This window comes from Balaenoptera musculus, chromosome 9 (assembly GCF_009873245.2).
Source record: "Balaenoptera musculus isolate JJ_BM4_2016_0621 chromosome 9, mBalMus1.pri.v3, whole genome shotgun sequence".
Taxonomy (NCBI): Eukaryota; Metazoa; Chordata; class Mammalia; order Artiodactyla; family Balaenopteridae; genus Balaenoptera; species Balaenoptera musculus.
In genome coordinates this window covers 17,981,778-17,994,406 of record NC_045793.1, presented here as the reverse complement: position 1 = coordinate 17,994,406, position 12,629 = coordinate 17,981,778, and the positions used below count along the sequence as shown (strand labels likewise).

Sequence of the window (12,629 nt, the reverse complement as noted above, 5' to 3'; positions counted from 1 at the left end):
AGCCCTCGCACAGAAACGAAGACCCAACACAGCCATAAATAAATAAATAAATAAATTTAAAAAAAAAAAAAAAAAAAAAAAAAGCATGAGATACCACCTCACGCCTGTTAGGATGGCTATCATCAAAACAAAAACTCACAAAGGACAAATGTTGGCAAGGATGTGGAGAAAAGGGAACACTTGTACTTTGTTTGTGGGAATGTAAATTGGTGCAGCTACTATGGAAAACAATATGGAGGTTCCTCAATATGTTAAAAAAAGAATTACCATTTGATCCAGCGATCCCTTTTCTGGGTATATAGCCAATAGAAGTGAAATCTAGATCTCAAAGAGATAGTTGATAGTTGAACGCACTCCCACGTTCCTTGCAGCATTATTCATGATCACCAAGGCATGGAAACAAATGTCTGTTGATATACAAATGGATAAAGAAAATGTAGTATGTACATAAGGTGTAATATTATTTAGCCTTGGAAAAAGAAGGGAATTCTGCCATTTCCAACAACATAGATGGACCTTGAGGGCATTATGCTAAGTGAAATAAGCCAGAAAAAGAAGTTATGTGTGGAATCTAGAATAGTCAAACTCATAGAAGCAGAGACAGAATGGGGATTGCCAAGGGCTGGGGGAGGGGAACATGGGGAGGTGTTGGTTAAAGGTTACCAAGTTTCAGTTATGCCAAATAAGTTCTGGAGATCTATTGCTAAGAGAAAAAAAAAAAAAGGGCACCAGGGCTGCAGAGCCTGTTTGAGCTTTCTGCAAGGGAGTAGGTATGAGCATTGGTTTTGGATATATGGGTGAGAACAGCTTTTACTCTTCATTTAATTTGAAGGAATGTGGGCTCTAAAATCGGACAGAACTAAATTGTACCATTCATGAGCTGTTTACTGCAAGTTTTTTCACCTTAGTCTGTTTTTTTTTTTTTTAACATATGATTATTGTAAAAATTGAATAACGTAATGTGGTAAAAAGTTCTCAGCACAATTAACTGTAATACAATAACTATTTAAAAAAATTTTAGTAGTAAAATTAATATAAATTAACTTAGATCTGAGTACTTTCAAGCCTACTGAAATTTGACTAGCAAATCACCAGCAGTGGCACATAGCTAGACTTGGTGGCCTGCCACAGGGGGTGTGCATAAACACATGGGACATTACTAGATATCCGGAGAAGGATGTACAGATACATTCTCAGATTTGTTAGTAAAACTTTAGTAAAACACAGTTTCTTAAAAAAAAAAAAAAATTATCTAGTAGTATCTTCAGTATCAGCATCCAGTTGCTAGGAATTGTCTATGCATTATTTTCCTTTGTGTGATAAGATGCTGTGGCCTGTCAATGTTGCCAGACATGTGACCCATCATTCTATCCAAATGGTGTGAATAAGACTACCCTTGCTGCTGCAGCTGCTGAATGCATAGAAGTTGCTGGGGTGACCAGACAGTCCTTTGTGTTGCTACTCTATTTACAGCTGTGCTTTAGTATATGCCACAAATAGCTCAGTGACCTGCATTTGACCCCATGGTCAGCGTTTCCTCAGTCAATCTTTGTGACTGTGATATTTGTCCCTACTTCATTGATTTGGGTTTGCAATTTCAGTAGTACTTTTGAGGCTGCTTGGCCAATATTTGAGTACAGTGACACTTAGGTGTAGCCCCATGGTCCCAAAAGCCAGTAATCCTTTAGCCAGGATTTACTAAAACAAAGCTTACCTCCCATTTGACTGTATAATGGTTTGACATTAGTTCAGAACAAATACAGTGAATGTCTGCCATGTATCAGGTGCCATTAAAGCTGCTGGTAAATTCTATTTTCAATCAGTAATTATATTTCAATGAAGTAAAAGCCTTGAAGAAAGATATCCTATGGCTGATGTGTGATGATCCGGTTAGTGTCTGGGGAAGATGGTAAATTTAAAACAGGAAATGGTTCGCTGGCACAAAGGTGGCTGTTTCTGAGCCGGTGGTGCACCCACTGCAGTGGAGAATCCATGGCACTAATGCCAGCCCACGGGAGCAGAGGTGAAAGCAGCAACTGGTCTCCCAGAGGGCTCTCCTGCTGTAGGACTAGCTAGGCAGAAGACAACAGGGGCACAGCTAAGTGATTAGAGCCCTGCCAGTGACCCACAATGTGCTCAGCATGAAATAAGGACATTCCCCAACGTCCTCGCATGCTCCCCTCACTCCACTTTGGAATTCAAAGAAAGGACTTGGGCAAGGCTCAAGCCTCAGCAATTCAGCTGTGGGGACTGTAATCCCATAGCTGGGGACTATGGAAGTACTGTCCATGGCAATTGATGGGACATCCTTCAGGGAAAAATCCCTAATAACAAAGGGTCATTCTTACCAGTGTTACATTTTTGAAGCCACTGTTATATCTTAACCCGACTTCTTTTACCCAGAACGTAGCTTTGAAGCTCATCTTAAGATTTTCTTGGGTGTCCAGAGTTTTGTTGTCTCATGTGTTACGGCTTCCATTTACTCTCTAGAAAGCCACCCTTGATGACATCCTATTTAGAAGCTTTTTGACTATTTCTTTTTCTCTTAATTGTCTCGTACAAATTTGTGTGCATCAGAATCACCTGGAGGGCTTATTACAACACGGATTGCTGGGCCCGGCCTGGGCTGGGCATTTCTATCAAGTTCCCTGGTCATGGTTGCTTGTCTAGAGACCACATTTTGAGAATCACTGGTCTTAACAGGAAGAGGAAAAAAAAAATCTAACAGTCTGATGTACTGTGCTACGTGAAAGTTCTGCGATAGCTTAAATGAGCATATGAAAGGATTAAAGAGGTTTACTGTGACCCTGTTTTCTTTAACACCTATTAAGAACCTGACAATCTAGCATTTCCTAGCTACAGCTTGCTCCTAGTAACTAACTACTCAACATTTATTACAGGCAAACAATTTGTATCAGGAAACTGTGAGAAGAGCAAAACCTCTAGATGAGATAAGTAATATAGTTTATTTCTATTAAATCTTTCCTATGTCCTATTTTCTTTCCACTTATTTTTTTCCAGAAGTGGGATAGAGGAGGAAAATTCAGATTAATTAAAAGTTTGAGTCAAAGCACCGATACAGTTGTAGAGAAGACTGGAGGAGGAAGGCGATAGTAACGGAGTGAGGAAAACGCTGACACGTTGGCTGTAGCACAATTCAAGTTTATTCCATTTGTTCTTGCAACACAAAACTTCAACACAGTATTATTTAGCATTCTGATGTACATGAACTAGGATAATATGAGAAACTCAATTGTGTCAAATGCATTACATTGTGGAAAAAATGAACGCAAATATATCAAAATGCACAAAGCACTAGTCTTCCTCCATTACTGCTTAGAAAGATATGATTGTTTCTCCATTTACAAAATAGAATCAGGACAATTTAAATTTTTTAAAATTTTGCATGCAAAACACTGCAGTTGCTTATGCAGGAGGGCACTCTCACCAGCTTCTTCTATACACAATCGAGTATACAGTATTGCATGGAAGAAAACAGCAGCTCAGTTGAAGATTTAGGGAAAAGAAATCAAACAGGTACACACAGACTTGCAATCCATTATCTGGGGGAAAGAAGTCAGTGAACGCAGGGCCTGCTTGCTGGCAGCTCCCGCTGAGCGCACCCACCTACCTCTCCTTCACGCCCCACTGGGTTCAGAAGGTGAGCTGTGAACTACTGCATCGATTCTGGTGCCGTAGCTCAACTGTAACTCTACAGGTACCAGCCTGAAGCCGCAAGGGGGAAGCTGTTAGTACACTAACGTAGACAGGTAAACCACCTGTTTTCACCTGATACAGTGCATACGATATGACTGACTTAATACGAAACTACAGAACATGCAAGATTTTTTCTGAGATGTTAAATATTACTTCAGTGGAGAACAGAACTTACTTAACCTTTTACTAATGCATGTAGTACCAAAAAGCAGACAATGTTTTAGCTTCCTTTAGTCAAAATATGAACATTAAGTGTTGTGAATTTCTCTGCCAAGTGGTTCAGAAGTACATTATAAATAACCTAGTTAAAAAAAAGAAACTGTAAACCATCTTGGTCAGTCTATTCTATGTTTATCTGTTATTTTCTCAAGCAACTGCTTCATAATTATGGGGTTTACAAAATGGCTGAGAAAGAAGAGGGAAGGCAAAGTAGCCTCTACTGCATTACAAGGAACATGAGGATAAACTGTACAAAGAATCACGTGGTCTCTAGACCAGGTGACTGTGAAAGCAGACCAGGTTTAGGAATGACAGGACAATGCACTCTCTGCAGCAGCCAACTACAAAAAACACTTTGAGAGTAAAGGTAAAACTGCGTCGAGAGTAAAATCCAAGCCTTTTAAACAGCAGTATGCCAAGAAGTGGAAACAAAGGTATCAAAACATCTTGCCACTACGCTGACAGTTACAGTCTGATAGAGTGCCCTCCATCTTCAATGAGGATAGCTCTGTGTTTCAGTTCAGTGATGTTATGAAGTACTGATTACTGACTCTTAATCCAACTCTAATAGGCTGCATTAAGACAGCAGAATTAGCCAAATGTATCAAAGTATTTAAACCAGCATTTTGTGATTGTTTTCTTGGATGCAGGAAAATTACAGGGTTAGGCTAGTTTTAAGTGAAAAAGCCACAGGATAAAAAAAGGGTTCATGGGGAAAAATACACACACACAAACCCACACACCAACCAACCAATCAGCAAGTGGTCAATAAGACTTGTTGGCCAGGCTGACTGTTCTTGGTACTAGTTTAACCCTGCTGTAGAATGCTACATTGCCTGAAAAAATCATCATTAATTCTTTGTTATCCACAATCTGAATAGAAGTCCCTCACCCACCCTCCCCCCTTTTAAAAATTTGAGGTACATTCAATTATTGCATGACATGGCTAAGGAAAAACCCTTATATTTTTAGTAAGCTTATATGGATGGCAAGTCAAAGGAATCTTAATATTTTATATGCAGGACAGCAAATTTAAGGGTATGTGTTTTAATTAGCTGTACTGCTCATGAAATAAACATTAGAAAATGTGTCTAAATATTTTCTGCAGGTCCTAAGAACACCATTTTAGGGCACTGTATTTTAAGAACACAGAATACAATTTGAAGTTCTCACATTTTATGCAATGCATAATATAGAAAAGAAAAAAAAAATATTACGCAGGTGGGTTGGCATACATTCAGCAGAAGCCTATCAACACCTCAGGGAAACTTGGTAACACGCCTATTTTTAAGGGATGGGGTTAAATTTGTCCAAACAGTAAATCTCACCCCAGTGATAGCTTTGGTGCAATAAGTAATCAGCATCCAAGACGGGTCTGAGAGAGGCATTCCAAAGAATGTTCCTTGATTCTCCAAACGTAACTGAGGCCAATCCATTCAAATAGCAAATGAAGAAAATCCATAGGTACTAAGACAACAACTGTTCTCTCTTTATGATACTAACAGGCTTATGGCTATGATTCTATTTTTAAATCCCCTTTTACTACCAGCAGGAGTTTGGAAGTGTTTTCAATGTTCTATAAATGTCTGAATCTAGAGGAAAAAAAAATATGCATACTGGAATGATTTCTCCTTTAGACTTCCAAAATTTGAGACTTTTTATAAATAAAACTAGTCAGTTTTATCTAAAGATACATGAAATCCATGTGAAGGGGGAGAGGAAATCCAAAGTTCAGCCGCCCAGCAGTTTAGGAGTGTGCCCCTCCTCGCCTTAACTGAGCTTTCACATAAAGCTGGAAGTCACCGAGGGAAGATTTGGTCACCAACCACAGGCAGCGCTCTTAACTATGCCGGGAGATCCCCACGAGAGTGAATCTTAAGGCAGAAGGCTAGAGCTAATTGCTTATCTCAGCACCCTAAGTTACGTCACAGCAGCCGCTACTGCTCGCACAGATGGGGCTACCAAATGTATAGTTGGTCTTGGTACAGACAGACCCTCAATGCAATCTAATTAATAAATTAGCTAGGGAGCTGAAAAGGTCAAACGTTAATGGTATATTTTGTCTTTGCTCTCCCATGGGTATAAGCTGTGTTTTTTTTTTTTTTACTGGAAATGGAAAAGAGGCTGACCTGATCAGGAATCCTAGTAAAAAGCCTGATCTTGTTTTTCTCCTCTCCTCCCAAACATTGTTTTTTTTCTGGTAGTCTGATTTGTTATGAATTTCTCTCTCCCCTCACCCCTCTAGAAGTATTTTAGCTGAAGAAGCTGGCAGATAGAGAGTGACAGACAGACAGGCAGCAGTGTGAGGCCACAGGAGAGTCATTCTTCCAGAGCTGTTAGCCCATCCGTCCATCACTGAAGAAGGGCTTTGATTGCCTGGTTGTCAGTGGCTTCAAAGGCAGTCAGTCCGTCTGGACCTTTCACAGTCTTATCAGCACCCTGGAAAAGAGGAAAGAGCCTTTATCATTAAACGAGGCCCATAACCAAGAGAAGAGAATGAAAGCCAGGTTGCTTGGCAAAGGCAAAACTCCTTTACTACCAGAGTCCATTCTATTGAAGGAAAAGCCCCAAACAGCTGGCAAGGTTAGAGATTAAGCTGTAAAAACACCAGATTATTTTTCAGGCACTAGAAATGTAAACTAGAAACACAACTTGCCAATAACATAGGCAATGACTGACTTTTATTTATACTATCATCATATATTTACTCAATTAAGCTTTAAAAAAGAAGATCCCTATGTAGTATAAAACAGGGAGGGTTGGGAAGGAAATCACTTTTGCTAAAGAAGAAAGTATTACTGTGACAAAATTATCTTTTTTTCTTCTTTGCAACACTTTTTGGGGAGTGCATAAGTAATACACACATATTTGTAAAATCTAGAACTTACAAACCTTTTATTTTAGACAAATTCCTAAAGAACATGTACAATATTGGTCATTATACTTACAAAAACTTAGCCGTAAATGGCTGGGATGTGGGCTAGGAAAGGAGGGTCCCTGCTATACTCTAGGGAAATTCTCTCCAGCTTGCTCTCAATGCTTCATGCAGAGAGTGCTGTCATGGAACATTTTACTTGCAACATGGCACTTTAGTTTTGAGAATCTGTACGCATACGTTTGTGTCTATTGTTTTTATCTGTCTTCCCTTACTAGAGTAAAAACTCAATGGGAGCAGAAATCTTGTTCATATTATCCACTGTTGTGTCCCCAGTATCTAAAAAAGTACCTAGTGCATGGTGGGTGTATTTGCTCCCAAACCAAGTCTGAACCTCTCTAACTTCCACAGATAGCAACACTCCACCATGGAAAGGTTCTCTGCTAGCTCCAGCCCAACCTGTATTTATTCACCAAATAACCTCTTGTGTCCTGTTCTCCTCCCATTGCCAAGTCTCACTCATTCTTCTGTTCCTGAGGCCTACAGAACTGTCTAAACTTGGCATACATGGTCCTGTAGAGACAAACTCTAGTCAAATTCACCAGTCTCTTTTCCCATTCATCTTTCAATGCTCTAATCCTCTAGAATGTCACCATTCCTCAATGTACCAGGTGCCATGACTTTTACACTTGCTGGAATATGGAATGCCTTACCCCCTTTCTGCTGGCAAATCCATTCACTCATTCAACAAATATTTACTGAATGTTTGATGCATAGACACTGTGTGTAAGGGGCTGGAGAATCAAAGAAAAACAAGATAGAGCCTGCCAGTTTGGCTGGTGTGAGAGACAGACAAATCAACCAGTATGACACAGTGGGATGAGAATAGCGTTATGCACAGTGATGAGTGGTCTGTAAACCAGAATGGGATGTGGTAGGAGAGTGTAAGAAAGTCCTTCTGGATGAGGCAATGCTTGAGCTGAGCCTTGAGTAAGCACAAGTTGATTAGGTAAACCAGGAAGGAGATGACAGACATTCTAGCAAGTGTTAAATTATCACAAAGTCCTCCTCAATATGACTATATAAGTCTGTTTTCTCTTTTTCTAATTGAATTTAACTGCATTATGGAACACATGGAACTTACAGTTAAGTGAGAGAGAAATCTGTGAGTGAGAACTTCAGTGTGGTGAGCACTCCAACATAGGTTAAGTGACAATAATTGGGACCATTGTATCCAAAACAAATTTTAAAATTTATTTTTTATTGAATTACAATGTTGTGTTAATTATTGCTGTACAGCAAAGGTGACTCAGTTATACACATATACAGTATATATTCTTTTTCATATTCTTTTCCATTATGGTTTATCACAGGATACTGAATATAGTTCCCTGTGCTCTACAGTAGGACCTTGTTGTTTACCCATTCTATACATAATAGTTTACATCTGCTAATCCCACATTCCCACTCCTACCCTCTCCCACTGCTGCCCCCCACCCTCCTGCCCCGGGGCAACCACCAGTCTATTCTCTATGTCCCTGATTCTGCTTCATAGATAGGTTCATTTGTATCATATTTTAGATTCCACATATAAATCATATGGTATTTGTCCTTCTCCATCATACTAAGTGAAGTAAGTCAGAAAATCTCTAGGTCCATCCATGTTGCTGCAAATGGCATTATTTCGTTCTTTTTTTATGGCCGAGTAGTATTCCATTGTATATAGGTACCACAACTTCTTTATTCATTCATCTGTTGATGGACATTTAGGGTGTTTCCATGTCTTGGCTATTGTGAACAGTGCTACTATGAGCATAGGGGTGGCGTGTATCTTTTTGAATTATAGTTTTGTCTGGATATATGCCCAGGAGTGGGACTGCTGGATCATATGGTAATTCTATTTTTAGCAAAACAAATTATTTCTTATTCAATATTGATAACTGTTTTTATGACTAGCATTGTAAACTGTAATTCTGCATCAACAAAAAGTTAAATATCGTAGTGAATATCTGTTGCTTTTTAGCTGCCAGACTTCACTTCCCTTCTTTTGATAACAGCACCCTAATTTCATTCTGGGGAATCATTTGTCCCCATTGTGTGGACTCCTAGAACTGTAACTTAAGGTGCCATGTACTTTCCTTGCCAGGTATCAAAGCAGGACACTCACTTCTGGATTCTGAATCTTGATTAGAGAGAACAAAAGAAAGACAACAAGTCAGAGCTCATTTATTTCTGTGTTATCACCCAGAAGAGACAGTTGAGAAGTTCCTGCTACCTAGAGTCTTACAGCTACCATAGCTCTGGCCTCTTCTGAGCCTGGTCCTTCAGCTTTCCTATTGATTCTATGACTAGTCCGACACCTTCAAAAATTCCTTTTCTACTTGTTAGAGTCAATTTCTGCTATTTGCAACCCCCAAAATCTGATAAAAGTATTAAAATTTTTATATAAATCATCTTTTTTTTCTAATTGTAATACAAACTAATCACAGAACTCAGAATACACACCAAAAAACTCCCTGTAAAACTCATAATTCTATAAGCCAAATACAACTAATGTTAACATTTTAGTGTTTCTATCTATATTCTCTTGTCCTAAATATGTATGTGTACGTATCTCTTTTAAAAATAAATGAGTAACCGTAAGAGAAATAGAGTGACTCTGTATCAGACAAAATAAACTTTAAGAAATATTACTAGAGACAAAGAGGGACATTTCATAATAATAAAAGGCTTAATATTCAAAATTTAAAAATAAAGCCAAGAAAAGAATTCCATTGATAATAGCATCAAAAAGAATAAAACGTTAGGAATAAATTTAATGAACTCAAACCAGTTCTTCTAAAAAAGATAAACCAATTTTGTCAACGTGGAAAAGGATATTAAAAGAAAATGATTTTTTGATACTTGATGCAGTTATTGGAGAACTTAAGTATATCTGGCCTCACCCCTTTCCTGAGGAAACCATTTTCAGTCGTTATTAGTTCTGGTGGTTCTTTCCATGGCTCTAAGTACTATACTCATGCCACTATTTGAGTTGTTAACGTCAGAGGTCACCTTCTGACTCCCTGCTGGGTGGGGGCTGCTCTAGCAGGGAGCACACCCCTTCCCCACATCCTCCCAATGTCTCACACTTCAAATAGCAGCTTCTGTGTCTTTGTAAATTTTTTTGTATTTAAAACCTGTGTTTCTTGTTCCATCAATTTTGACAGTATTTTATTCCTCTACTTTATAAGATACTTTCTCTACCTTCCCATTACTCCCTCTACCTCTTAAATTGCCAGCTTTTCTATTTTGTCAAGATTAACTTTTATATTCGGTTCTGTAAAAACTGTTTTGTTTATTGGTTGATTTTTCCCCCCTATAGTCACCATACTGTACATTATATCCCCAGGACTTACTTATCTTATAAATGGAAGTTTCTACCTTTTGACCACCTTTACCCATTCCTTGCCCCCCCCCCCATCTGTTTTCTGTTACCTGTGAATTTTGAGACTCTTCATATAAGTGAGATAATACAGTATTTGTCTTTCTCTGATTTATCTCACTTAGCATAATGCCCTCAAGGTCATCCATGTTGTTGCAAATGGTAGGATTTTCTTCTTTTTTTAATAGCTGAATAATAATCCATTGCATTATGTGTGCATGTGTGTGTGTGTATATACACACCCACACACCCACCCCATTTTCTTTATCCATGCATCTGTTGATAGACACTTAGGTTATTTTCCTGTCTTGGCTACAGTAAATAATGCTGCAATGAACACAAGGTGTAGATATCTTTCTGAGTTAGGATTTTTGTTTCCTTCAGATAAACCCCCAGAAGTAAAATTGCTGGATCACATGGCAGTCCTATTTTTAAGTTCTTGAGGAACCTCCATACTGTCTTCCACAGAGACTGCACCAATTTACATCCCCTCCAATAGTGCACAAGGGTTCCTTTTATTCCATATCCTTGCCAACACTTATTATTTCTTGTATCTTTGATAGCAGCCATTCTAATAGGTAAGAGGTGACAATTCATTGTGATTTTGATTTGTATTTGCCTGATGATTAGTGATGTTGAGGAACCTTTTTATGTATCTGTTGGCCATCTGTATATCTTCTTTGTATAAATAAATGTCTATTCAGATCCTCTGCCCATTTTAAAATCAGATTTTTTTTTCTATTGAGTTATATGAATTCATTATATATTTTGGGTATTATCCCCTTATCAGATACATGATTTGCAAATATTTTTCTCCCATTCTATAGGTGGGCTTTTCATTTTGTTGATGGTTTCCTTTACCTTTAGTGTCAAATTCAAAAACTCATCACCAAGACGAATGTCAAAGAGCTTACTATCTATGTTTTTTTCTAGGAGTTCCATGGTTTCAGGTCTTATTTTAAAGTCTTTAATTCATTTTGAGTCGATTTTTGTGTATGGTGTAAGATAGTGGTCCAGTTTCATTCTTTTGCATGTGCCTGTCCACTTTTCTCAACACCATTTCCCTACTGTATATTCTTGGCTGCTTTGTGGTAAATTAATTGACTGTGTGTGTGTGTGTGTGTGTGTGTGTGTGTATGGGTTTATTTCTGGGTTCTCTACTCTGTTCCATTGATCTATGTACCTGTTTTCATGTCAATACTGTTTTGATTCCTACATATTTGTAATATCGTTTGGAATCAGGAAATGTGATGCTGCTAGCTTTGTTCTCTTTTCTCAGGATCCCTTTGGCTATTCAGGATCTGCTGTGGTTCCATAAAAATTTTAGCATTGTTTAATCTAGTTCTGTGAAAAATGCCACTGGAATTTTGATGGAAACTGCATTAAAGCTTGCTTTGGGCAGTATGGACATTTTAACAATATTAATTCTGCCAATCCATGAGCACAGAATATCTTTCCATTTATTAGTGTCTTTAATGTATTTCATCAGTGTCGTACGGTTGTCAGCATAAGAGTCTTTTGCCTCCTTGGTTAAATTTCTTTCTAGGTATTTTATTCTTTTTGATGCAATTTTAAGTAGAATTTAAAAAAATTCTCTTCTAATTTGTTATTAGTGTATAGGAACGCAACTGATTTTTGTATATTGATTTTGTATCCTGCAAGTTTACTGAATTAGTTGAACAGTTCTAACAGTTTTTTAGTGGAGTCTTGAGGGTTTTCTATGTGGAGTATCCTGTCATCTGCAAACAGAGAACATTTTACTTCTTCCCTTCCAGCTTGGATGTCTTTTATTTCTTTTCTTGCCTAACTGCTCTGGCTAGGGATTTCCAGTACTATGTTAAATAAGTGGTGAGAGTGGGCAACCTCATCTTGTTCATTATGTTAGAGGAAAAACTTTCAGTTTTTCACCGCTGATTATGATGTATAGCTTGTGGCCATAATATGGCCTTCATTATGCTGAGGCATGTTCCCTCTACACCCACTTTGTTGAGTGTTTTTATTATGAATGAACATTAAATTATGTCAAATGCTTTTTCTGCATCTACTGAGATGATCATATGATTTTTATCCTTCATTTTGTTATTGTGGTGTTCACACTGATTGATCTGCAGATGCTGAATCATCCTTGTGTCCCCAGAATAAATCCCGGTTGATCATGGAGTATGATCCTTTTAATGTAGTGCTGAATTTGGTTTGCTAACATTTTGTTGAGGACTTTTGCATCTATGTTCATCAGGGATACTGGTCTGCAATTTTCTTGTGGCATCCTTGTCTGGTTTTGGTATAGGGGTAATGCTGGCCTTGTAAAATGAGTTTGGAAGTGGTCCCATCTGTACTGATGTTTTCGGGAAGACTTTGAGAAGGATTGGTATTAATTCTTCATTAAATGTTTGG

The 12,629-nt window shown here is 38.1% G+C and overlaps 1 protein-coding gene across 1 annotated transcript in view; it reads right to left on the bottom strand.

Annotated features, from left to right (window-relative positions):
* Positions 1-3,146: 3,146 nt before the first annotated feature.
* The window catches only part of MTPN (myotrophin), a 62,517-nt gene continuing 53,034 nt past the window's right edge, over positions 3,147-12,629 (bottom strand). The window contains exon 4 of the mRNA XM_036863320.1: positions 3,147-6,375. Coding sequence (XP_036719215.1) covers positions 6,289-6,375 — 87 coding nt within the window. The 3' untranslated portion in view covers positions 3,147-6,288. The remainder of the gene's footprint in view (positions 6,376-12,629) is intronic.